The 25,793-nt window shown below is 61.8% G+C and overlaps 1 protein-coding gene across 4 annotated transcripts; it reads left to right on the top strand.

The window, feature by feature from the left end:
- Positions 1-1,054: 1,054 nt before the first annotated feature.
- SH2D3C (SH2 domain containing 3C) lies at positions 1,055-25,576 on the top strand. 4 transcript variants are annotated; one of them, XM_005229775.3, is made up of 12 exons: positions 1,055-1,164; positions 3,287-3,929; positions 8,490-8,529; positions 18,759-18,887; positions 19,149-19,597; positions 21,244-21,368; positions 21,736-22,313; positions 22,563-22,678; positions 22,841-23,012; positions 23,759-23,870; positions 24,529-24,735; positions 24,872-25,576. In XM_005229775.3, exons 1-12 carry the CDS (start codon positions 1,125-1,127, stop codon positions 25,045-25,047), a joined length of 2,787 nt encoding a protein of 928 aa, XP_005229832.2. In that variant the 5' UTR covers positions 1,055-1,124; the 3' UTR covers positions 25,048-25,576. The 4 variants fall into 4 exon arrangements, with proteins under 4 accessions (XP_005229832.2, XP_055649790.1, XP_027646029.2 ...); XM_055793815.1 differs by lacking the exon at positions 1,055-1,164 and adding an exon at positions 1,215-1,423; XM_027790228.2 differs by lacking the exons at positions 1,055-1,164; positions 3,287-3,929 and adding an exon at positions 4,935-5,083.
- Positions 25,577-25,793: the final 217 nt, after the last annotated feature.

Genomic DNA, 25,793 nt, shown 5'->3' with positions numbered 1-25,793 from the left:
GCGGAGCTTGCCGCCGCCAGCCCCGCCCCCGCCAGCCCCGCCCCGCCCCGCCGCCAGCCCCGCCCCGCCGCCAGCCCCGCCCCGCCGCCAGCCCCGGCCCCGCCGGCCCCGCCCCGCCGCCAGCCCCGCCCCCGCCGCAGCAGCCCCCTGCCCCCCGCCGCACCGCCCGGGGCACCCACCGCCCCTGGTGCTGGTGGCCCTAAAGCACGTCACCGTCTCACCGTGTCTCCTGCGTGCTGAAACCCGCCAGGGATTCCACAGCCTTTCTGCTCCCTGGCTCCTGCACCCAGGGGCTGCGGCGAGGGGGACCCCACAGCCAGGGCAGGACACGGGTCCCGGGGGGCACAGACGTGCCCGGTGGGGGCTGCCGTCCCCCCGGCGATGCCTGCGTCAGGGTGCAACGCGAGCATCTTGGCGTGGGGGTGTCTGAAACTGGTCCCCAAGGCGGGGGGCACGGGGGGGCCAAGGCCAGAGCAGCAGCGGAGATGGCTGCTGGCATCCCGGCCACGGCAGCCACCAGGTGCTGCCTGGGAATGGGGGACAGCACAGACACTGCAGCCTGCCAGGCCCAGGCCACCTGGTCCTGCGTGAAGACACTCCTTCCTCCAGGGCACCCCAAGGTCCCCCAGCACGAGGCAACAGCCAGCGGCACGGGGCTCCTGCTGCCACTGATGCCGTCCGGCTGTCACCCCACGGGGCCGTGAGGGCAGCGGCTGAGCCCCAGATGTGCCTGGTGCTCCCTTGTCTGCAGGGCTGGCGCCGTCCTCTAAGGCTGGCACCCTGCTCTAGAGATGGCACCCTCACCCACAGGGCTGGCACCCACGTTCAGGGCTGGCACCCTCCTCTAGGGCTGGCACCCAGGGGGCTTTGGGTGTCAACATCTGCTGGCCATCCCCAGACAAGGTGGCCTCTAAGCCGCCAGGTGGGTGTGAGAGGACAAGCAGACTGGGAGGACTGGGGGACAGCGGGAGGGCGGGCTGGGGCAGATGACAGCGCTGAGGAGGAAATGCCAAGCGGGGCGATGAGAGGCTGGGGGGGGGCAGGAAGGGAGGAGCAGGCAGGGAAGGGCTTCACAGTTATAAACTTGTCCCTCTCTGTCCCCACAGCCTCTGACCAGCACAACCATGGCCGAGGGCCAGAAACGAGGGGGCTTCAAGAAGTTCAGTAAGTGGCCGTGGGGTGGGATAGGGTGGGTTGACAATGGGGTGCTCACCTGGGCAGCCTAGCTGGGAGGGGGGATGCATGAGAGTGAGTGTGAGTGTGGGTGTGAGTGAGTGCTCACAAGCTCCCCGGGTCACCCCCACTGGGGATGTCTGGAGCCAAAGCAGGCTCTGCTCTCATTAGGAAGCTCAATGCAGTGAGGGGCTTCGGAGTTTTCCATCCTCAGGGCTGGGGGTGAGCCCAGGTGCTGCTGCCTCGGGAGGTGAGTACCGGGACTGGGACCAGTCTGCTGCAGCCCAGCCCTGCACTGGGTTCCGGGATGCACACAGGGGGAGGCATAATGGGGTTCAGGGGTCTTCAGTTCCCGAATCACATCCTTCAGGGTGCAAGGCTGAGGGTGAAAGTCAGTGCTGCAGACTGGGGGCTGCCAGTCCCCCCACCCCAGGGTGCTTTCACAGCACAGCGGCCGGGTGGCACGGAGGAGCCGGGCTGCGAGCCTGGGAGCAGATTCCTGCCGGCTGCTCTTGGAGGAAGCGCTCGGTACCCACAATGAGCGAGCTCTGCTCTTTCTCACAGACCTCAGGTTTCCCCCAGAGCCCCGGGAGGCGGCTGCAGTGGCCTTCACCCCGCTTCCCAGCACTGGGCTGCACGGGAGCCAGCCTTTGCTGCTGCTCTCTGCATTCCTGCCGCGATGCTGGCGCCAGAGGGGGGCTGGTCCCTCCACTCCCCAGGGACCCCTCCATGGGCAAAACCCACGGCCTCATCTCAGCTGGGCTTTTCCTTTGTGGTGCAGAGTAGGAAGATGGGGAAAGTCCCCAGTATTGCCTTTCCCACCCTGCAGCAGCCTCAGCAGTGGCCGGCAGCAGCAGATGCTTGGACTCTGAGGGGATGTTTAACCCCAAGCAGTTTTGCCTTTAACTGCATCCAGGCCATGAGGTTTCTGCCACGCAGAAGGCCTTTCGGGCTGCTGCAGCCCCTTGCATGGTCCCTTTGCCCTGTCTGGCTGGGGGATGCCCAGCAGAGCCCATTATGGCAGCAGAAGGTGGGAGTCCAACGGTTGAGCAGCCCTCAGCCACCCAGTTCCTGATACAGCACCGCTGCAGCGTGCGGCTTCCTGCCATGGCAAATTTGCTGTGCCTGGAGGGGAAGAACCTTTGCAATGCTCCAGGGCAGCAAAAACATTGCAAAACCCCCAGAGGCAGCTGGAGCACCAGGGCTTCCCTGCAGAGCTGCGGCCTCAACCTGCTGCACCCTGTGTGCTGTGCCAGCACCGACACGGGCCTGGAGCTGCACGGCATCCGCAGGCAGAGCTGAGCTGGGGCTGAGGTGTGAAATGCAAAGCCACCCGCCGGAGTTATAAATATGTCTCCGGTAAATGCTTTGCGCTCAGCACTCGCAGGTGGCAGCTGGGAGCCGCAGGGAGGCTGCGAGGTGCTGAGCACTCAGCTGAGGAAGTGGGGAGGTTGTCCCCTGCCCGCAGCCAGCACTGCCACGCCAGTGCTCTCAGGCTGCACACTGACAGTCGGTTCCTGCTCCACCGTGCCGGTGAGGGACATGCACATGTGAGCACATCACATGTGGCCGGGACCCCCGTCCCCTGGGCAGATGCGGTGTCCCCCCCATGCTCTCATCTGAGCAAGGGCAAGGGGTATGGCCTGTGGAGCAGCCCCAAGGCTATGGCGATGGGCACAACCACCAGCCCTGCCTGGAGTCCCCTGGGGGAAGCGGGGAGGCGGAGGATGGGAACAAGAGATTTGAAATCTTTTCTGGCACTGCTTGCTCACCAGGGCTGGGCGTTTCTTCCTCCACCCCTACCACTGCAGTGGGGAAAGGCAACCGCTGGAGTTGCCAGGGCACAGGGGACGTTTGCTCCCTAAGGGACCGGGACAGACCTCCTGGGGTCCCAGCAGAGATGCCTCAAGCAGCATCACATACACCCCAGGCCACAGGGGTGTCATGCCGGGCTGGGACTGGAGATGCAGGGTGGAACTGGGCTGACACCAGGCTGCACTGCAGCACAGTGCCCTGTGCCCACCCCAAGCCTGGATCAGGGGCCCTGGGATCCCCCCATCATGACACTGTACCAGCAGTAACCCCACACTCCTCTCTCCTCTCTCTTTGCTAGAGTTTTTCAAGTTCAAAGGCTTCGGGAGCCTGAGCAGCATCCCCCGCTCCTTCACCCTCCGGCGCATGTCCGTGGCCCCCAGCTCTCCTGAGAGCCTGGGGCCAGGTCTCCCTCCTCCCCATGGCTTCCTGGAGGAGCCCTTTGACAGCACCCAGGATGATCTCAACACCATGCCCAAAAGCCCCGGCCCCTATGCCCGGTCATCGGACATGTACAGCCACATGGGCACCATGCCCAGGCTGAATGTGGGTAAGGCCGGGAAGAGCCTGGGAAAAGCCAAGAGCAGCCAGAGCTGCCGGGTGAAAGGGACCCCCAGCAATAAACCCCACCAGACAGCCCCGCTCCCCAACACCAAGATGTCCAGCGATGCTGACATGGGCACAGACTCACCCTCAGCCATGGGGCAAACAGAGCAGGAGGATGAAGAAGCTCAGCCTGTGGACACCCCAGGGGCAGCGGTGGCCAGGATGCACCAAGAGCCTGCAGGGAACGTCTCCTGCCCTGGGGCAGAGGCACCGAGCTCCAGCCTGGCTCCGAAGCCCAGCCAAACCCTGACCCCCAACACAGCAGTGGGAGCGGAGATCACATATAGGGATCTGCTGGAAAAGGGGCAAGACCATCCTGGCAAGAGCTCCCTGGACAGGTACAGCCCCACTGGGTTTACTCTGCCTTCCACTGGGACCCCCGTTCTACCCCTCTGGGGCAAGGGGAGGGGGTGGGACACACTGGGGGTCCCTGCAGTGCCCCCCACTCACCCACAGTACCAGCGGGATGCACCTGGCTGGTGGGATGGCACAGACAGAGCGCTCTGTACCATGGCCAGGTCAGCTGCTCCATGGGAGCAAGGTTTCCTGTGGGATTTCTGCTCCCTCCCGTTTCCGGATCTCGCAGCCCCGCTCAGCTCCAGAATCCTTTTGTCCTGCCGGCGGCTCCATTCCTGCACTGGGATGCACTGCGGAGAGCTCAGATCTGCACCACTCCAGCCCCCTCCACCTCTCACTCTCCTCTTTTTCTCCCCCTCCCCGAGTGGCACTGCCTCTCTCAAGGCACAGGGGCAATCCCTGAAACCAGCCATCCCATCCCCATTTCCATCACCTGGCAGTAAACCCCTGAATCTGGGCACAACCACCCCACTTCGGGCATAAAACTCCTCCTTCAGGCCCCAGACCCACCCTCCGGGGGAACCTGGGGGCTCAGCCCTGTCAGATGAGGGGTTTGACCTCAGAATCAACAAGAGGGATTTTTACCCCCTGCCCATCACTTGGAGGTGTGGGCACGAGAGGCCAAATGCGCCCCAGCTCAGCAGCTGGGACTGGGGGCATGGGTGGAAGTGCTGACTCCAAGTTTCTCCCCAAAATAAGGTCCCACCGTCATCGCACCACTGCTTCCCTGGCCCGGTCCTCCTCTCTCGCCCTTGGGTAGCCCCTGACACACCAGTTCGCCCCGTGCCACCCTGGGGCCAGGGGCTCCTTGTCCCGGCGCTGAGCACTCAGGAGGTCCGGGTGGCCCCGGCGGCCCCGGGAGCGGGCTGAGGAGGAGGAATTCGTGCCGGTGGTGGGAGCCGGGCTGTGCCGGCCACACATTCCTGCCGGCCTCAAAGGGGGGGCGGGAGGAGGGCTGGGACGGGAAGGAGGAGGGTCCGCCACCGCCTTGCGCGCCCCAAAGTCCCAACGCTCAGTGCGAGGCGGGAGAGCGCCTGGGAGAACTTCTCCCCATCCTGGAGCGAAGGCACTCACCCAGTCACGCAGGGCTGATGACAGCGGTGGGCAGGCGGTTTCCCACCCTGGGACAGGGCAGGTAAGAGGTCCCAGCCCCGTGGCCACCCCTCGTACCCTGGCACGGTGGGGGGACAGGAAGGGAGAGGCTGGGAAGGGGCTTTGCGTGGGGAGGGCACAAAGCTTCAACGCAGACGCTGCTGGAGCCGCCGCTCAGCCACCGAGGCCCCCGGCCCGTGGCAGCGTTTGCTCATGGAAAGACCGAGCGTGGCGGCAGCTGCCGAAACCGCAGTCAGAGCCGGCGCCAGGGCAGAGCGGCCAGGGGGCTGTGGCCGGCACTGGGGGCTGGAGGCTTGGGGGCTCAGGGGGCCGGTGGCACTGCCACATCCCTTGGTGAGCACAGAGCCTCAGCAGTGGCAGAGGGTCCCCACAGGGGGTGCCTGGGGCTCGCCCAGGCTCTCTGTTCCCCCAGAAATGGCTTAGGTCCCAGGCCAGCACGGCTGGGAGCCAAGCAAACAGAGGAACTTGTGTGGGTTACCTGGGTGTCTGGGCTCTGGGGAGTGGGGACTTGGGGCCCCAAAAATCGAGGGCCAGATGCTCTTTTGCATCATTTGGGGCTGCCTTGATGATGGGTGTAGCCAGGGAAACTGAGGCACAGGAGTGACCAGAGCAGGACTTGGCATCAGGGGCATTTCTGCCCCTCCACGCTCCACTTAGAGCCCCTGCCACCACCCCTGGCTAGAGGAGCAGCCGTCACCACAGCCAGGCCCTGCTGTGGGGCGGACAGGCGGAAGCGGGACCGGGATAGTGCCGCGCCCCAGCCCTTCCTCCTGCACAGGCACATCCCTGGGGATGGGGACAGTGTGTTCCCGCCAGCCCATGGCAGAGGCCAGCACTGGCTGCCCAGTACAGGGGGCGCCTGTGCAGGGGGGTGCTGGGTGCCAGGAGGGACAAGCATGACCCTGGGGCACATTTTTGCTTGCCCCGCCTGGAGCATCCCTGGTAAGGACAGACTCCAAGGCAGGACGGACTAAGAACGCCCATCTAAAGGGGAGCTTTCCCAGGGATGCGCCCTGCAGGATCAGGCCCTCAAGGCAGGGGAACTGCGCTGCTGTGGGACAGGGAGCTGCGGAGATGCTCAGAGTGAGGCGGTGGCCGTGACTCCAGCAAGGACACGGTGACTAATGGGAGATGACCCGCAGGCAGGTCACAGAGCGGACGTGACTCGACTTCCCTCTGTGCGTGGCGTGCGCGCGGCACGGGAAATGCCGCTTCCCGCAGGTCGCGAGCAGGGCACTGCCCACAGCTGCCAGCACACACCTCTGCCAGCACTGCGAGCCAACACCTTGAAGGAGGAAGCTCTGCAGAGGGGGAAACTGAGGCACGAGGTGTCCAGACTTGGTTGCCCAGGGATACAGCCTGCACTGTTGTCTGAAGACAAGCAGACCCTGGGCTCCAAAGTGCGGCTGGACTCCCACAGCCACGCTGGCCTGTTCGCAGCAGCCAGCCTGGAGCCTGGCAGGTTTGTAAGTCACTGCGATGCCTTCCCAAGCACAAGAGGAGCAGCTACCCCACCGAAACCCCGCTCCCCGGTGCCACCGTGGTAGCGCCGGGTCCCAGCAGCTCAGCCGCAGCCGCGCTCCAAAGGCAGCCCTGGAATTTCTCCCAGGCACTCGGCTGCCCCCAGAAATGCCATTTCCTCCAGGAATGTGCAGAACCAGGGGGGCTGCGGCCCCAGCTGCAGCCTTCCCCGGCACGGGGGCCTCCCCTGCTCGGGCCCTCGCAGCATCTCCCAGCTGCTCCCATGCTCCCGGTTTCCTGCCCAGAGGCCCCCCGTCCTCCCGCCGGCTTTTCTCACGGCTCTGGCAGCACCAGGCAGCCCTCCGCGGCCGTGTGAAAGGCAAACAGGCTGCAGAGGCAGCGCCAGGGCGGGCAGGCAGCCCGCAGCCGCCCAGGGGAGCCTGTGTCTGCCCCCCCTCCTCCACATATTCCTCTCTTTTTTTCACCCCAAAAAAGTGTGGGCTTGATTTCCAGCCCCTTTTCCCCTTCCAAGGTGGACAGTGGGAGATGTGGTTTCAGCATTGTGGGCTTGGAGGAGTGTGCGTTGCCTGCTGCAGGTCTGGACACCCCGAGGGGCCCATACTGACCCTAGCAGGACCCACTGTAATGCCATGGGGGGGTGTCCGGCGGGACAAGGTCTGGCAGCAGTTGCCTCTGCTATCCCCACGTCCCTTTCAGCGACTGACTTCTGAGCTACCAGGCAGCATCCCCAACCTGGAGGGAGCCCACAGAGGAAGAATTTGGCTCTCCAGGGATGCCACCAGTGTGGCTTCCAGGAGGGGTTTGTGTGCAGGACCCGCAGCAGCTCCCAGTATGAGGTAGGGGTTTAGCTGTGGCTGTAGGAACTAGGTGGAGTGAGGTGGCTCCTAGCAGGGAAGGGACTTCCCAGGTCTGTGATGCCCTCGGATTTGGTAGTTTCGTAGTTGCCTGCCCTTGTGCTGGCAGCCTGCCACCCCAGGGCTCTCGCTGCCACCCCACGCTCAGGCAGGCAACCTCATCAAGCAGTGGGATGTCCGTGCTAAAGCTTGGCGCTGGGGAGGCAAGCAGCACTGGGTTCTGGTCAGAGAAGTCTGGACTATTGTACTTTATTCTGACAGGTGAGACCTCAGGGTTGCGCACCTCTGCTTGGGCTGTTACTCTCCCTTCGAATGCTCTGTTGTTCCCCTTGGACTCATCCATACAGACACATCTCTCGACCTACAAGAGCACAAAAAGCAGTAGCAGCATTGCTACATGCTCAGAAAAGAGCAGGGGCCGTCTGCATCCCCCATGAAACTATGGCAAAGAACCTTCCAGATCAGCTGTGTCTCATGGTTGTTGGGCTGGTTGTCAGTAGGGCTAAGGGTGAACATGTCACTAAGGAGAATGGGAATTTCTATTGCCTGTATGCTGGGAGGACAAGTTTTGCAGTCTCACTCAGGATGTCGCCGTTCACCCCTGGCTTCACTGGGAGTTTGATTTCTGCAGGGTTGCACGAGGCCATAGAGAAACAGTCAGAAACACTTGTCTGGGCAACGTGTCCCAACAGCCACCTGCTGGGAATGCAGCTCTGCCAGGGAACAGGGCACGAGGCCACCCTCTTCAGCAGGCACCCTCCGGCACCGTGACCTGCGGGGACCCCAGCCTGGCCACGGGGTATCCGTGGCTCAGCTCACACGATCCCAAGGCGATCTGGGGAGAGATCCTCTAAAAAGGCCTCATTCTTCCCTGATCGCATTAGGGAGACTAAGCCCTGCGCTGAGAGGGGGCAGGAACAGTGCTGGGGCCCTGGGAACCTCTCCCAAAACCATGGCCATGCTCTCAGCCCCATGGCAAGGCAAGGGGCACAGACTCTCGTTACCCACAGCTGTGTCTCCACTTCCTTTGACCTGACTGTCACGACTTACTGCCCTTTACTTACGTATTCTTATTTTTCCCCTTCCTTCTAGCCACCACGATGGCCTGGAGTCTGGCAGCGAATACGTGAAGGTAAGTCGCTGGGCACGATCACAGCCTGACCCGTCCAGGTGCCAGTGGCAGAGCGGGGCCTGGGGCTGGCCAGGTCCTACACCAGCGGGGTGCTCAGCTCTGCACTCCCCATCCCACCACCTCCTCCAGGCTCTCTCTTTAGCCCTGGAAGAAATTCCCTGCCAGAAATGGTGAGGCTGAGGGAGGCAGAGGAGACACAAACCCTACACAGTCCCCCTGATGCTGCTTCCACAGGAGCTCCTGCATTTCATGCTCCCTGTCACCTGTGAACGCTGCAGATGCAGGGGTAGCCTCTTCCCTCCACCCCCATGTAAAGAAACGGAAGGGTTTGAGCCACTTCTGTGGCTGTCACATGAAAGTCGGTGTAAATCTCTCCAAATCTCTTGCTTATCCTCCAGCAAACTATTAACATTCCTGAGGACTCTTCATGTCTGGCCAGAAATTCATTAGCCAGGTGCCTGGCTCCGGAGGAGAGCAGCCCTTTTGCAGGAGGCTGCTGGCATGATGGGAGCTGGGCAGGCGCAGGGGAACAGTGGCAGGGATGCTGTGTGGTTTGGGGATGGAGCACTGAAAACCTGCCTGGGTGGTCGCTGCCATGGGATGGACTTTGGGGAGTGTGTCTGAGAAGGCGCGGAGCCTCCCGAGTCCAGCCGCCCGATGGGGATGTGATGCTGCTGGGCAGATGGGATTGTTGAGTGACTTGAGGTGCCCAGCTTGGATGGTGTAAATAGCACAGAGCCCTGAACCTTCGTCTTTTGGACCTGGGGCTCTTGATGGTGGCTGTAGCCAGACATGGAAATGTGGGAACCCCCCATGGTGGCACCAACCAGCAGGCTCAGGAGAGAGCTGGCTGGGCCCTGAACTCATCTGCTGCTCCTCACGGGGCTCACCCCTCTCAGGGTCCAGTCTTGGGGCTAATGAGGATCCTGCTTGCTGGGTTTGGCATCCAGGCGCTGGGGTCGGATGCAGCTTTATCACCTGTAGCAATCCCTGGAGTGGGATGTCTCTCCTCTCCTCTTCCTCTAGCCATGTGGGACTTGCTGAGCAGGAGCTCACCAGGCTGGAAGTGGGACATGTGCTGGGGCAACGAGGCCCTGATGGGAGTGTTAAGGCTCGAGCCGTGCTTCACAGGGTAGAGCCCTGGGGTGGGCTGCCTCGGGGTGCACAGGAAAGCTCCTGCTCATGCAGGCAAGTCCTGCGAGGGCAAGGAGGTGGTGAGGGGCAGAGCTGGATGGATGGGGGTGTTTTCCCTTGCACTGTCAGCACGTGCAGCCAGAGACGGGCACATGTTATGGCTCATGAGTTAATAGACTGAAACAACACAGGTGTGCAATAGATTTGGCTTTGCCTTTGGGGTTGAGTTCTTTTTGGTGAGCCAGAATTCCCTACTCTCCAGGCAGATCCCAGACATGAGTTATCTGGCCTTTATTTCTCACCTGTCCTTGTGGTGTCCAGGCACGGACCGTGGGCTGTGATTTATATGCCACTTCCCTTTGGTCACAGTAGCAACTGATGGCTGCAGTGACAGCAGCTATTTTAGTCAAATAAGTAATTATCTGCAGCGTGAGTGACCGGGATGATGGGGGCACTTTGGCTGATTGCAGGCACCGTGCCTGGTTGGAAGCCCGTGCAGCGTCTGGCCCCAGGGCCTGCAGGATTTCTGGTGGGTAGGTGACTGCTGGCTGCTGTGTCTGGGGGGGATATGAGCAGAGGGGAAACATCACTGAGGGGCAAGTGGAGGACAGATGGAAAGAAAAAGCCAGTGAAGAAGATTTGGGAGGAGGAAGAGGAGGCACTGCAAAGCCCTTGTGAGCAAAGGCTCATGGGCAGGTCTGCATCCAGATGTGCACCAAGGAACTGCCAAACATCAGTCCTTGAGCTCCAGCCACAAAGCAGCCAGGGCCAGCTCTCCCATCACTGAGCCTGCTGTGATTAGAGGTGCAACCAGGAGCTAGGGAGGGTCAGAAAGCCAGGATCAATAAGCACTTGGTAATTAACGTGCTTTAATAATAGCCTAAGGGTTGGTGTTTCCAAGCTGCCTGGGTGATCTGCACACCTGGCTCCATTCGTTAACGTCCCAGCCAGCCTAGCTTTGGCCCTTGTGCTGGTGAAGGAGCTGAGAGCAGTGTTATGCTTTGGGAAAGCTACAGCCCGTAAAGCTGTCGTGCATCCCTGCGAGAGCTCAGCTGGAGGTTTCCAGCTGTCCCCTGTGGAAAGACAGCACAGGCACAGCCGGGGACCATCACCCCGCAGCATCCGGTGGGGCTCCCGCGTGCTCCCTCGGCGAGAGCCTTGGAAGGAAACCCTGGAGCCCAGTGCAGAGGAGAAGCCTTGGCAGGAGGGCGATTCACTATCGGATGCTCTCCAAGCAGCACCTCCCTGCATGCTGCCACCTGGTCTGCCCCTCAGCCCCATGCAAGAGAGGAGGAGAGCCCGTGTGCCCATGGGACCCGTGAGCACCCACCACCCGTGTTCCCTGCCCGCCGGCTGCGTGCTGCCCCGCTGCATCCCGCGCTCAGCCCCATCCTGCTGGAGAGCCGCACTGCTCCGCCATCCCTCCCTCCCCGGCAGACCAGGGCAGAGCAGGGCCTGGCGAGTGCCTCGAGCTCTCTTTGTTCTGCGCGGAGGAGCCGCTCAGGGGACCTGTATCTCATCGGCCCTGGCTGCTGCATCCCTGCCTGGGGATGCGAGGGGTTTGTTTGAATTAATTAGAGGGGAGGCTGCAGGGTTGGTGGCAGAAGGAATACCTCTGAGCTCATGGCATCATCCCCTCAGGCCGGGGCGCACCAGGAGGCGTGGGGGTCTTCAGGCCAGGGCTCACTTTGCGGGTGGGAGCGTAAAGCCCGCTGTTAGCAAAGCCCAGCCAGACGCAGGCTGTGCTGTGCAGGACAGACCCGGAGGGAGGCCGGTGTGGTGCGGGCAGGTGGGCGCAGAGCTCAGTGCTGGGGGACACCTGCCCGTCCCTGTGCGCAGGGCAGGTGCCAGCAGCGGGTTCGGGCAGGGATGTTGCGGTGGGTTTGTTGTGAGAGTCAGGGCTGGAGCAATGCTTTGAGTCATCGGCACTGCCTTGTGCATCCCATACGTGAAACCGTGGCCTTAATTAAACTGAAGGAGAGCCTTAATTAAACACAACTGAGAGACGGCCTACGCGGGAAGCAGGCAGCCGGCTCCCCGCTGTGTGAGGCAGGCACCGGCATGTCCCCCCCCAGAACGGCGTCACCGGGGTGGGTGAGAGGGGATGAGGCGGTCCCCATGTGCATCACTGGGGAGAGCAGGTGGATTTGGGGTGGGGAGATAAGGGGAGCTGGGTCCCCTCAGGGCTGCCTGATCCCCTCAGGGTGCCAGGCTCCCTCAGGGGTGCACACAGCCGGGGTGCTGGTTCTCCTCAGGGGTGTGGGGTCCCATCAGGGTGTGGGTCCCCTTGGGGCACGGGCAGCTGAGGTGCTGGTTCTCCTCAGGGGTGCCGGTTCCCCTTAGAGCAGCCGGGTCCTCTCAGAGTGCCGGGTGCCCTCAGGATGCCGGCTCCCCTCAGGGGTGCACAGTGCCGGGGTGCCGGGTCCCCTCAGAGGTGCCGGGTCCCCTCAGGGCACAGGCAGCCGGGGTGCGGGGTCCCCTCAGGGGTGCGGGTCCCCTCGGGGTGCCGGTCCCCCTGCCCAGGCGGGAGGCCGGAGCTGCCGGTTCCCCCGGGGCCACGGCGGCGGAGCGGGCGGCCCCGCGGGCCGGGCCGGGGCGGGCCGAGGCGGAGCTGCGGCGCCGGCACCGCCCCCGCTGCCGACAAGGGATGAGGTAATTCGGGGAAGCGGCTGAAATTGAAGCCCGGCGGCGGCGGCGGTGCAGCCCGGGCCGGGCCGGGCCGGGGCAGCCCGGGGGCGCGCCGCGCCATGACGGAGCGGTGCAGCCTGTGGAGCGCCCTGTCAGCGGCCGCCTGCTGCTTCTACCGCGGCTCCTTCATGCAGGTGCAGGTGAGCGGGGGCGGCGGCGGGACGGAGCCGGCGGGTGCCGCCGGGCAGCGGCTCCGTGCGCCCGCACGCGTGGGGCAGGCGGCGGCAGCGCAGCGAGGAGGGGGAGCATCGGCGGCACGGCCCGGGCCCGGCCCCGCCGTCAGGGGGCTCCGGTCCCGGGCTGCAGCGCCGGGAAGCGGGGGCGAGCGGGGCTGCCTCCGCGGGGTCCCGCCAGGCAGCGCCGTGCCGCAGCGCTGCCCCGCTCCGCCGGGCCGGGGGGCGCCGTGCCCGCCTGGCCGGGGCGGCAGCGGGCGTGGGGTGAGCGGGGCAGAGCTCGGCCGGGGCCGCGACGGCAGTGCCGCTGGCTGCCCCCAGAGCAGCCCTGGACGGGCGGCGCAGGTCCCTGGAGGGGCCCTCACCGGCAGCAGAGCCCACGCAGGGCAGTTCCGCATCCCCCGGCAGACGGCATGTGCCTGGAGCATCACTGAGAGCACGGGAGGCAGCAAGCGGGGGGTGCAGAGCTGCTCGGCCGGGGGCTCTGCGTGAGCTGCGCCGCACCACACGGGTCTGACGGGTGGGAGAGAGCTGGGATCCATCTGTCACCTGTCCTGTGGTGCTTCCAGCACCGCCGCTGTCTGGGCAGGAGCCTAGGTGTCCTATTTTTGGACTCTGGCATTTGCGCAGGAGGAGCACAGTGCTAAGAATTGGTTCACTCGTTTACCAAGTTAGAGAGCAAAGGTGTTTCGGGTTGCAAGAGCCAAGCAGGCTCTGGTCTGAAGCAAGAGCTGTAGCATACCGCAAGTTGGAAGGCAGCTGGCAGCCAAGAGAGCTGGCAGTCTTATTCAGTACTCCTGCTGAGTGAGGTAGGTGCCGAGCTGTAGAGATTATGCTGGGTAAGACGGAGCCCAGAAGCAGCATTTCAAGTCTTGTCATGACTGCGGCTGATCTCAGTGCAAAGCCAGGGATTTTGATTGCTAGTGGAGGTGAAGAGGGAAAAGCAGAAGAGCTGCTCCCAGCTGTCCAGAGGCCACCGAGCAACACAGGGGGACGTGCCCTAGTGCAGCAGCCCTGGGGCTGCACATCACAGGGGCTGACTGGGTGCTGTCAGCAAGCTGCTGCCAGAACAAGGGAGAGACAGGTGGGCATCTGGCTCTCACGCAGGGATGTGAGAGGGGATGGAGGGCGCTCCATCCTGACCCAGAAAGAGTTAAAAGTGAAGCCTTAAGTGCTCACCTGGCTCCACCAGATCTTTCACCATCTATTTGTGTCCAAGTGTGCCCAGCAAACACACACTGAAGTCCCCATGAATGACTGGAGCGCTTCCAGCTGACAGCCGCATCCCTGCTCACCGCCAATGGCAGTGCACCCAGCCTGGGAAGCACTGACATCATTTCTGGCCAATAGCAGCTCTGAGAAGGGATGCAGCAGCAGCCGCTGCTGCCGTCTTGGAGTGAGATAAGTAATATATAGATGGATGGAAATGTGTGTATACACACACCCATCGCTGCACTGGATACCTGCTCCCCCAGGGCAGTGGTAGCAGTGCACTCCAGCACCCCACTGCAGAACCTGGGGCACTTGTCCCACCTTAGAGCACCCAGATGTTCCCGGCCGTCAACCCCAGCTGCACCCCACCCCTGCCAGCCAGACATAATTGCTCCAGAGCTGCCACAAAGGAGCACAGACAGGGGGAGATGAGACCCTGTGGGTAGCCAGGACTAGTCCTAGGAAGGGCTTTGAATGCCGAGACAAAGATCTTGAGCCAAGGTCTGCCTTCAGTGGGGACTCATGGAGATGCAGCATACCCGAGAGATGCCTTCGGTCACCCCTGGGCTGGACAGATGGGCTGGTGCCGTCTCAGAGGCCATTTAGATGCCCAGAGTCATTGCGAGACAGGACAGAGGAACAAATGATTTCCATGTGGAAAGATCAGTAGGATGGACTGGCTCACAGTGGGATACGCAAACTAAGAAGTCCATAACAACTTGAGGGTTGTCTGTGGTGGGATTTTCTTGGTGTGGTCACGTGGGATGGATGGACCATTGTTGGGTGGTACCTGGCAGCTGGCCTGGGGAGTGCAGCAGACCTGCACGAGGCAGGCCCGCAGACTGGTTCTTGGGTTCACTGTGATGCCGGCTGTCTCTCAGCCAGGATGTCTGCTCGGAAATACTTCACTGAAGTAGTCCATTGCCAGGTGCGGAGGAACCAGAGAAGACCCTTGCACGATTCTGGGGCTTTCCCCATACACCTGCTCCCAATGGCTTGTTACTCTGCTTCCTCCCAGCTCTGCTTTCCAGCCCCGCAGCTGCTCTGGCAGCCAGAGCAGTGGTGGAAAACTCCAGGAGGGGCTGGGGTTTCCCTAGTGAGGGTCCCATGTCAGGGCAGGCAGCACAAGAGCAGGAGGGAGAGCACATGCGCTTGGTGCCCCGAGGTTAGTCAGATATTATCGGCAGAGGAGCGGGGTGGGGTGTGAGTACACCTTGCTCTCCAAGCTGACTTCATCCTCAGCTGTGACTCCTCCAGATCTGGGAGGGGAGAACAAGAAGGCAGACTGCAAATCGCTCCTGTTTCATAAGATTACCTTTGCAAGGAGAGAAAGCCAAATGCCAGCCTTTGAAGCTCTCCTTACAGCAGGCAGAGTGACAGTCACCATTTTACACGTACCACCCCAGCTGTCAGAAGCCTTCATCCCCCCCGCTCTTGCCCTTCCACTGCCAGTTCCAGCCCTTGCCCTTTGGCTGGGTCTGGAGGCGCTTCCTCCTCCAAGAAAGCAGCAGGGAGGATCAGGGAAGTGGGCAGGGATGGAGAGCCCCAGGAATTGCCTCCGCACGGGCGCTGCCTCCATCGCACAGCAGCACCAGAGGATTCCCCAGCCCCAGGACTTTGAAACAGCCCGTCAGGGAGCTGAATGTGATGGAGGAGCTCTCCTCTCTGCAGCCAAGCCAGCTTGGTTGCTTGGCTTGGCTGGTTGCTTGGCTGCTGGTTGGGATTCCTCAAGCAGAGCTTGGCATCATCTCTGGCAGCTCCTGAGCTGGTTTGTCTGGTGCGGCTGGTTCCCAGAACCACTCCAATCCCCATTTCTTCCTGCTCAGCTGGAAGAGGCCTTGGGGCTCTCTGTGCGGGAGGCCAGCACCACGTGCTTGAGCTAGGTGCTAGTGGAAGCCAAGGCTTTTCCTTGCACCCAGCCCACTAGTATGCAAGACCTCACGTTGGGCTGTACATCTTTTGATGTCCTCTTGGCGCAGCCAAGAGTGTCAAGCGGTGCCCTTTTCAGCGTGGTGCTCAGACATCCGCTTACATGCTCCTGACAGCGCTCGGCTGGCCTGCGCTGCCTTTCCATGCCGTGCCAGTGCCCGCGCCTCGGCGCTCGGCCAGCTGGCAGCCTGCGACCGGCTCCTCCGAGCCGTGCTGCTGAGCAGGGCAGAGGAAAGCCGGTTACTGCTGCAGGGCTCGGGGGCCACATGCATCCCCCGGGCACGTGGGTCCCTTGCACCCAGGGCTCGTGGTGCGCCCAGCTCCTGTGCAGAGAGGAGAGCAGCCAGGTGATCTTGGCAGCATCTAGCGTGTGTTGGAAGAGTGTGAGAGACGCACAGCAAGGACCAGTCCTCAGAGCCACAGCACACCAAAGAAGAGGGCTCCCTGTGATCAGTCTGCTGCTGCCTCCTTGGCTATCGCAGCCACACAGTCACTCCAGGCAGTGGCGTTTTGGTGGCCCTGCAAATTGGATGGGATCTCATTTCCCAGCCAAGCAGCTCAAGGGACAGTGCCCTCCGCATGGCTGGAGAAAGTGGCTCATGGCACCCTCTGCTCACAGCCAGCCTCCCTCCCTCATCTACAAGATGCAAAACCTCCCTTGCCTCTCCCAAACCGCCTGTTCTCTCCTGCTAGCTTAGCACCTGGCTCCTGGCACGGATGCCAGCCGGCTGCTGCCCAAATCCAGGCTTGGAGACACTGGGCACTGCTCAGCTGGGTTTGTGTTTGTTATTCTGCACATTTGCATGGGGAGGATTTGGGGGAAAACCCAGATGTACAACACTGAGCAGAACGGGCGCTAATCCCTGCTCCAGGGGTGGTGGCGGGAGCACCGGCTCTAAACTGCTCCCAGCTCGGCTCGGACAGCTTTAGCCTGCACAGACAGGAGAGGCTCCCAGGGGGTCCCTCCCTGCCCCAGAGTCTGGGGTACTAGCCATGCCGCGGGGTGGGTGCTGCAGCCAAGGGTCCCCTGCCACCGCTCCGGCTGAGCCAGGTCCGCTCGATGGCAGCGGATGGGTCGTCATGGAAACGGCATCTGCTCGGCCTCGGCCCCCCAGGAGGCAGCCAGACCTCAGCAGCACCCGTCGGCTACCATTTATTTTTAATAGGGTTCAGCGGTGCCGGGTGGCTTTGTCTCCACGAGGGCCCCAAATCAGCAGCCAGTACTCTGCTCCCCACAACCTTTGGTCAGGAGGGGGACAACCCACGTGCCTCCCAGTTCAGGTCCCCACTTGCTCCAGTGAGTGGGACCTTCTTCATGGGGAGAGTAAACCTGGTCAGATGAGCTCAAGTCTGAGTTCAGCCCGAAGTGTTTTCCAAGGATGCTTTCACTGTCCCAGCACCTTTTGACTCAATAGCAGTTGGGAAGGGAGGAACAGCGGCAGGTCCAGGCTGCTGAGGGCAAGCCCTGGAGGGCACAGTCCCTCACACGAGCCCTTTGCAGCCTCATTCCCCCTCCCCAGGCTGGAGCAGGGTCCCCAGGACAGCATCGCTGCCTGCTTTGGCTGCTGAATGCAGCCACCACGGGGGATGGAGCATCTCCCCCCAGGGAAGGGGGGGAACCTAGGGCTCAGGCTCCTGCTGAGGGACTCTGGGGGCTCCCAGGAGCACCCCAAGAGTGCTGGGTACAAGGCAGGAGAACAGCACAGTGCTCTACACCTCCCCTTGCCAGCAACTCCTAGAGGAGCAGAGGGAATCAGTAGGGCATGCAGAGGGTGAGGTGCTGGGCAAAGGGGTCAGCTCTGGGGCAGGTCCCCAGTGTGTCAATACGGGGCTGCAGCCCCCAGTGCTCTGGGGAACCAGCTGCTGTGCGAGGCCAGCCACGAGCACCAGCCTGCTCTGCCGGCAGTGCCGGAGCGCTGGCAGCAGCGGTTCAAGCCCGTGCCTGTCCTCCGACACGGCAGCAGCATCCTGCCCTAACAATGCCAAGGAGCTGGGCCAGCCTGCGGTGGCTCCCCATGCTGGCACTGCCACTGGTCATGGAGCCAGGCCACTGAGCCACCCCTGCTCATTGGAGCAGTGGAACAGGACACTGGTAGCCCTATCCAAGCTCCCTTATCCGTGGCAGTGGCACACACATCACCCTTGCAGGACAGCACATATCTGGGATGCAGGGGGAGCCGAGGATTCCTGGCTCCTAGGCCCTGCTCCACCAGGCAGCGCTGCCTAGGCAGCAGCGCTGGCACCACAGCAACCGACCGGAGGAACCGGCCTCGTGTGCACAGCGCACAGGAGCCTCGAGCCTGCGCTTGCCTCCCCAAACAAGCACCGACTCCGCCATGCCGACAGCTTGGCATCCTCAGCTACCCTTTGGGAATGATGGGGCCAAGCAGCAGGCAGGGAGCACGGCAGGCTCAGCCAATGGGAGACATGACGCCATCCCTTATCTCTCTGGGGGAAGGGAGGGGGCAAATTGCATCCTCCAGGCTCAGGTGCACCAGTGCTAGTAAAAGGGTAAAAGCTAATTTCAATGCAGAAGGTTCCCTTTACATTTGTCATTACTATTCATGCCACCATCAGGCTGAACACAGAGAGTTAACCCTTTGGAAGAGGGACCATGATGGCTGTTCCAAGGAGGAGTAATAATACAGGTTTCCTCCTGGAAGAGTGCTTCCCGCAGTGGTCCAGCCCAGGAGATGTGTGAGAGGCAGCTGGGGCAGGTTTTTCCTGCCCAACCACACTCAGCTCCGAGCTGAGGCAGAAAGGCAGCACGCTGGGGACAGGGTGGTCAGGTGTGATGGGGACATGCCACCAGGAGAGTCTCCAAGTGCTCCTGGTGGCAGGACCTGACTGTCAGCAGGCACGGCACGTTACCTCACCCACATCCTTTGCCACAAGCAGCAATCCTCATGCACAGCTTGAGTTACTTGTGCCTCAGGGACAGGTCTGCTGCTGGTGAGTGGCATCACCAGTGCCAACGACATGGAGGGTCCTGCAGTCCTCACATGAGGACACTGACAGCCCACCCCAGGGTCAGGCCTCTGCTCCCAGGCCCTGCACCGCTACACCGGCTGATGCTCTCTTCTCCCCCTACAGTTCTCCAAGGAGAAATATATCCTTGACTCGTCACCAGAGAAGCTTCACAAGGAGCTGGAAGAGGAGCTGAAGCTGAGCAGCACTGACCTGCGCAGCCATGCTTGGTACCACGGCCGCATCCCTCGGGAGGTGAGGAGGGGAGGGTGGGTGGCTCTGGGCACCGTTTGCTTGGGCTGCTCAGGGAGAGCACCCCTAGCCTGTCCTCCTGACAAGTGCCTGGGAAAGGGCTTCATTAGCTCCAGTCTGCCTGGTTTTGCCATGGGAAATGCCCTTCTGCAGCTCAGAGCCAGAGGCAAGGGGAACAAGCCAGTGCCACTGTGGATCATCCACCCATGCCCCCTGGTCCATCCAGCATGGCTTTGCCTGAGCTGCTGCCCTGTCCCCTGTCAGGTGTCAGAGAGCCTTGTGCAGAGGAACGGCGACTTCCTCATCCGTGACTCGCTCACCAGCCTGGGCGACTATGTGCTGACATGCCGCTGGCGAAATGAGCCCCTCCACTTCAAGATCAACAAGGTGACAGTCAAGTCCAGCGAGGGCCATACACGTGTCCAGTACCTCTTTGAACAGGAGAGTTTTGACAATGTGCCTGCCCTGGTCCGCTTCTACGTGGGCAACCGCAAGGCCATCTCCGAGCAGAGCGGTGCCATTGTCTACTGCCCCATCAACCGCACCTTCCCCCTGCGCTACCTGGAAGCCAGCTACGGGCTGGCCAACGGGAAGCATGGGGGACCCCACAGCCCCACCACCCAGAAAGGGGGGCACATCAAGAGGAGGAGCATCACCATGACAGATGGCCTGACAGCAGACAAGATCACCAGGGCCGAGGGGTGCCCAACCAGGTGAGCACAGTGTCTGGTCCCAGCTCAGCCGGGCAGGGAGCCAGCCCCTGGGCAGGAGGCAGGGCCACACTCTGTCCCTGCTCCCTGGGGTGCAGGGTAGGTGTTTGGGATCAGGGATGGAAAGACAGAGCAAAGGTATGGGGGGGAAAGAAGGTACCCAGCTGGAACTGGGGTTTTCTCCCAGGCTAGCTGCCAACCATGCTGAGCTACTGCAGCAGACACCCAGTGAGCAGACATGACTTTAGCATTGCAGGCCAGAAGCCAGAGAGTGTTTTACAATCACCCAGTCCAGGATTACCAACGTGTCGGGGCTTGTCAGAGGCAGGGATCCAAGCCTTCCCAAGCAGATGCAAGAGGAGAGCCAGTCCCAGCCACCAAGGGGGCATTTGTTGGTTTGCTTTTGAAGGGTCCTTTCAGTTTTAGAGCCCTTTCCATCCAGCTGGAGCATTTGCAAGGAGTAACAGAGCAGTGCTGAAAGCCTGATGGGCAGGAGACCAACAGCGCTGTACTGATGGGAGTCCGCACAGTCCCCAGATTACAGCCACCGCATGGCTGAACTGCTCACATTAACCTTGGAGCAGTTGGGCTTCACCAGAGGTGGGGAAGATTTCCTTCACACAGCTTGCTTTCAGCAGCCCAATGCTGCCCAGAGCCCAGCAGGAAAGGCAGAGCCACATGTCCATCCTCACATGCAGCAGCTGAAGGGGGACCCATCTACTCCTGCCTCCCCAGCGGGACACAGCCTGTGATTGAACCACACCACTTTCTCACCACCCCAACCTTCTCAGCCCAAGGGCAGGGTGAGAATGCACCAGCAGAAAACAGGCAACCAACTGTTATGGCAGGGAAAAGGAAAACACTCAGACTTCCAAACTGCAAGTTTTTAGAAGAAGAGCCCAGATCCATCAGTCTTTCCTCACCACTCACATTTTCCCCAAACCCCTGATCACTGCCACTGCCCTCCCAGCCTCCCCCCACCACAGAGGCACAGCACTTAAAACCAAACATGTCACAGCAGCCCAGAGCTCACCCGTGGCAGGGAGCACAGTGAGTTACCTGCCATGCCTCCTTGCAGCCCTCTCTGTGCTCAGGCCTCACCACAGCATCTTTTGCAACACCATTGACACATGGCACTTGCATCAGGCCACAGCCCCACCAGCCCAAGACCTCCTTCACTTGCTGCATAGCTCCTTGAGCCCACACGCTGCAGCTCACTGATGCAGCACTTGACTGCCCACTGGGCTCCAAGTCCAGCTTCCAGGCGCTTTCCACCTCTCCCATGGAAATACAGTAACAACCCAGCATCAGATACCCCCTTGCAGCACAGCCCTAGAAAACTACCTCCCCCGCAACTTCCTTGCCAGAGCACCATACCCAACATCCCTCTATCACAACACCCAAACCCCCACCCCAGGCAGGGCTGTCTCTGCTTTATATAGATGCTGACCCTTCTGCTCCCAGTCCTGCAGGGACTGCCCACTCATTACTCCACCTGAGCTCATTACAGGTTCTGCTAATTATGGGTTGTTGTGGAAGGAGGCGTTGACCTGAGGGTGAAAGGGCAGAAAACTCTCATCCCAGTCCCTCTGCCCTTGCTGGGACCCTTGTCTGCAGGGACTAACCTGCCCTATCTTCCTCCTCCCCAGCGTGTCGTTGCCCCACCACAGAGACATCATTCGGAACTGTGCTGTCAGCGTGGACCAGATCCAAGACCTGCACTCCCCGATGTCCCCCATTTCTGAGAACCCAGCATCACCTGCCTACAGCACAGGTAGGCATCGCCCCTCCGTCCCACGGGGGGCAGTGGGGACATGGGTCAGGCTGGGCTTGGCATGGGTGTGATGCAGAGACCTGGGGAGGGGGATGGAGCTGGCTGTAAAGACAAGCTCCTGTGTTGCTCCCTGCTAATGAAACCCTGTCCAGCTCCTTGCATGGCAAAGAAAACTGTCCTGATGGAGGGCTTGAGATGAGGACAGGACCTCAGCCACACCATCGTGCAGCTGTCCTGGGACCAGCTGAGCCCATTCGGGCAGCTGGGCTTTCCCTGGGCTCTGCATCCCTGGGCTGCTGCATCTGTGGTCCCTACGCATGTACGTGTCTCCAGGCTCTGATAACAGGGTCTCCTTTGCTCCCTGCAGTTACACGGCTAAAGCCACATGCCTGCCAAGCAGCTGGGATTGCCCCAGCCTCTCCAGTCTTAAGAAGGTCCAGCGAGCCCCAGCTGTGTGCGGGGAACAACAGCAAACCTCTGCCAGACCCTGCCCACAGCACCCACTCAACTCCCTGCCACGGGTATGCCCGTGCCTCCCCCTCTCCCTCTGTGAACAGCTACAGCGACCCGGACACGGGGCATTACTGCCAGCTCCACCCCACCTCGCCCATCAGCAGGGACCGGCCAGCTCATGACACCAAGCAGCTGCCATCAAAGAGCTATGTGGAGAGACTAAAGGTGGAGGAAGGACAGAGAGGGACTGTGGAGAATGGTTCTGGGGAAGCAGAGGCAGGGCAGAGGCTGAAAGGAGAACTGGACTTCGTGGGCTTTGTGCCCCCCACCATGGAGACAACCTCCTGCTTCAACCCCACGGCCTTCCAGTCCCTGCTCATCCCCCTGGAGAACAAACCTCTGGAGATGGCTGTGCTCAAGAAGGTCAAAGAGCTGCTGGCAGAGGTGGATGTGAAGACGCTGGCCAAACACATCACCAAAGTGGACTGCCTGGTATGACCAGGGCCAGGCAGGAGGGATGGGTACCACTGCTCTCTGATTGCTCTGGGTTGGTGGGGGAGCGGAGCACCCCCGAGCATCAAGCATCGGGCACCCCTGAGCACTGAGGCATCCCTGCTGGGCTCTGCCACGCTGTGTCAGTGGGGGCAGGCAGAGACTGGGCTGGGGCAAGAGGCTGCCTGAGGACACTTCAGCCTCTCCTCAATTAACAAAGGTCTAATCAGCTCTTGCATTTCTTGCCAGGTTGCCCGGATATTAGGTGTGACGGTGGAGATGCAGCGGCTCATGGGGGTGAGCTCTGGCATGGAGCTGCTCACCCTGCCCCATGGCCACCAGCTCCGCCTTGACCTGCTGGAACGGTATGGCAAGGGGCAGTGGAGGCGAGCCCGGTGGGCCCCCTGCATGGCACAGGCTCCCCTGGTGTGTCCCCAGCTTGGCACGTGGGGGTCCACTGCACCTCCCGGGGTGGAGGAGCTTGGCCTCCCTGTGCTGACCCTGCCCTGCATCTCGCCCCGCGACAGGTTTCACACCATGTCCATCATGATCGCCGTGGACATCCTGGGCTGCACAGGCAGCACGGAGGAGCGGGCGGCCCTGCTCCACAAAACCATCCAGCTGGCCGCTGAGCTGAAGAGCACCATGGGGAACATGTTCAGTTTTGCAGCTGTGATGAACGCCCTGGAAATGACACAGGTACAGGGACGCTCCCTTCGTCCTTGTGGCCTAGGCTCATCCCCTTTGCCCAAAACACATCCCTCTCCCTGTGTCCTGCAGGCTCCCAACACCTGCTGTGGGGGGAGAAGGGGGAAAATGTCAAGGGCAGGAGTAGTGTGGCCACATCCGCTGGGGTGTAAGCAGGGAGGGGGAAGAGCCGTCCCCTCCACAGAGCAGACAGCCCAGTCCCGCTGGGATCCAATTGTTTTTCAGTGGTTGGGCTTTTTGTTTTGTGCTGGGCTGTGTTCCTGGGAGGAAATGAATCTGCCCTCCAGTACAATACAAATCAGTCTCAAGGCTGTGGCAGCAGCGTCTCCAGGCCACACTGCTCCCTTTGGAAGATGAAAGGAGATTAAAATTCAATTTTAAATCGAGCCCAGCTGGGAAGTCTTGCTTCCTGCCTGCACAAAGGAGGTGGAACGGCTGCCCTCTCCCTGTGTCTCATCTTCAAGGCTGCTGTAACACAGGGAAGCTGCTGTCCTGGGGCACAGGGAGGGGGGAGAAATCCTGAATCCAGCCTTGGTGCCAGGGATGTGCCGTCTCTGGCCGTGAGCATTGGTGGAGGACGCTGCTTTGGGGAGCCCCAGGCACTGCAGTGTGGGAGGCTGGGGGCCATGGCTGTGGGGCCAGGCTGTGCCCCTCTGGGAGCACCCTGCGAGCCTGGAGCTTGGTGCCCAGGGCCTGTGCTGCCCCTTGCACCCTCCATCTGCCCCGTCTACTTTCAGATCGCCCGGCTGGAGCAGACCTGGATGGTGCTACGGCAGCGGCACACGGAGGGTGCGATTCTCTATGAGAAGAAGCTCAAACCGTTCCTGAAGGGACTGAATGAAGGGAAAGGTAACGGGACCAACTTCCCTTCTCTCTTGGCTGGTCCTTCCCGCTTCGTCTGGGCATGGCCTCGCGGGACAGGAATGCATTTGAGGGCTCCGACCCTCTCCCAGCCAGTGCCAAGAGCTTCCCCTCTGGCTGCTGAACAGCCCCAGCACCTGGCAGAGCCCGTTTGGCCTCAGCTGCCCCTTCCTTCCCAAAGAAGCATTTTATAACTAAATAAAACCAGTAGCTGAGCCAAACCCTCGCACTCGCATGGCGGTGTGTGCCAAGCTGAGGGGACAGGGCGGCCAGTTGGGGAGGATGGAAAGCCATGTCCCTCCGACATGCAACATTTGGAGCTCTGCAAACCTGCTCCCCATCACAGCTCTGGGAAATGGGGACACAGCTCAGGCAGGGACGGCAGCATTCCCCTCCCAGAACAACCAGAAAACCCGGCTGGGAGGAGCTGGTGTTGAACAAGTCAGTGGCCCCGGGCACAGGGATCACAGAGCCAAGGCCACTGCTGTGCTACAGCTGAGCCTTAAAGCCTCTCTCAGGAGTTTGGTGGCAGCCTGGCTTCACGGGGCTGTGTGGCCATGTGAGCATTCTGTGGGGCTGGGGCAGGTGGGGAGGGGGATGCGAGGCCACAGGGACACATAGGATCCCATGTTGCCTCTCTCCGCAGAAGGGCCACCGCTGACGAACACTACCTTTCCCCACATCATGCCTCTTGTGACTCTTCTGGAGCGGGATGAGGCTCTGACTGACAGCCCCGAGCCCTGGGAGACCACCGACGATGGCGTGGAGGTGGTCATGGCCCACCTGGAGGCAGCACGGATGGTGGCCCACCACGGTGGGCTCTACCACACCAATGCTGAGGTGAAGCTGCAGGGTAAGCAGTGGGTATGGCAGGGCCCCTTTCCTTCTGCTGCATTCCCAGTGTGCTGCTCCAGCCCAGCACCAGACAGGGCAGCCCACGGGCACAGGGTCGCCCCCCATCCTGGGGAACTGACTCTCCCTCTCTGCAGGTTTCCAGGGCAGAGCAGAGCTGCTGGAGGTCTTCAGCACCGAGTTCCAGCTGCGGCTGCTCTGGGGCAGCCGTGGGGCCGAGAGCAGCCAGGCTGAGCGCTACGCAAAGTTTGACAAGGTCCTCACTGCCCTGTCCCACAAGCTGGAGCCGGCGGTGCGCTTCAGCGAGCTGTAACCCCCTGGGTGCTTGGAGACCCCCCAGCTCCCACCACGCCCCCCACCAGTGGCTGTGGAGCAAGGGATGGGGCTGGCCACCCAGCACCAGGAGGAGAGATGGCCCCCAAGGGCGCTGGGGGACAGCTCAGAAACGTGGAGAGAAAGAGGAGGAAAAGCAGCCACCTCCCAGCTCCCCCCAACCTCCTCGGGGCACAGCAGGCCCAGGAGTCTGCACCACTGCCCTGAAGGATGGGGATGCTGCCTGGGCAGGCCAGCACCGGTGTCCGCCACCCAGCCCTGCCGAGGTCCGTGACTGCACTGTGCCCCTCGCCTCGCCCTTTGGTTTTGTTCCTTCTTCATTTCTGTCCTGCCTGCGGCCGCTGGCTCCTGCTTGTAAATATGTTTTCAGGGTCACGTCTGGGTGTACAGACTTGCAGAGGACGGTTCTCGTTGTAAATAATTAGGCTCATTCGTTTCGTTTTGTAAATACATGTACATAAATCATGGGCTCGGTTCTTACATACAATAAAGTTTTATGCTGTCCCCCAGGGGCTGCCCTCGCTGTGGGTGTCATTTCAGGGGCTCCCGGTCCCCGGCAGAGCAGAGCCCGGGGAAGGGCTGGCGAGGGGAACCCCCGTGCTGGACCCCCGGCCCGCCGCGGTGGCGCAGTGACAGCAGGACACTGCCAGCCCTGCGCCGTGCGGCTGCCCTGCCCCCCCCGCCCGGGGGGACCGGGGTCACCGGGGTCCCCAAAGCGGGGGCGCC

This window comes from Falco peregrinus, chromosome 1 (assembly GCF_023634155.1).
Source record: "Falco peregrinus isolate bFalPer1 chromosome 1, bFalPer1.pri, whole genome shotgun sequence".
NCBI classification, from domain to species: Eukaryota; Metazoa; Chordata; class Aves; order Falconiformes; family Falconidae; genus Falco; species Falco peregrinus.
This window is presented reverse-complemented; position numbering and strand designations above follow the sequence as displayed.

Bases quoted from the DNA above. Each gene is read 5' to 3' on its own strand.
- SH2D3C (XM_005229775.3), top strand. From the start codon at position 1,125: ATGGCCGAGGGCCAGAAACGAGGGGGCTTCAAGAAGTTCA. The intron at 19,598-21,243 runs GTGAGCACAGTG...CCTCCTCCCCAG, and splicing joins GCCGAGGGGTGCCCAACCAG to CGTGTCGTTGCCCCACCACA. The intron at 24,736-24,871 runs GTAAGCAGTGGG...CCCTCTCTGCAG, and splicing joins TGCTGAGGTGAAGCTGCAGG to GTTTCCAGGGCAGAGCAGAG.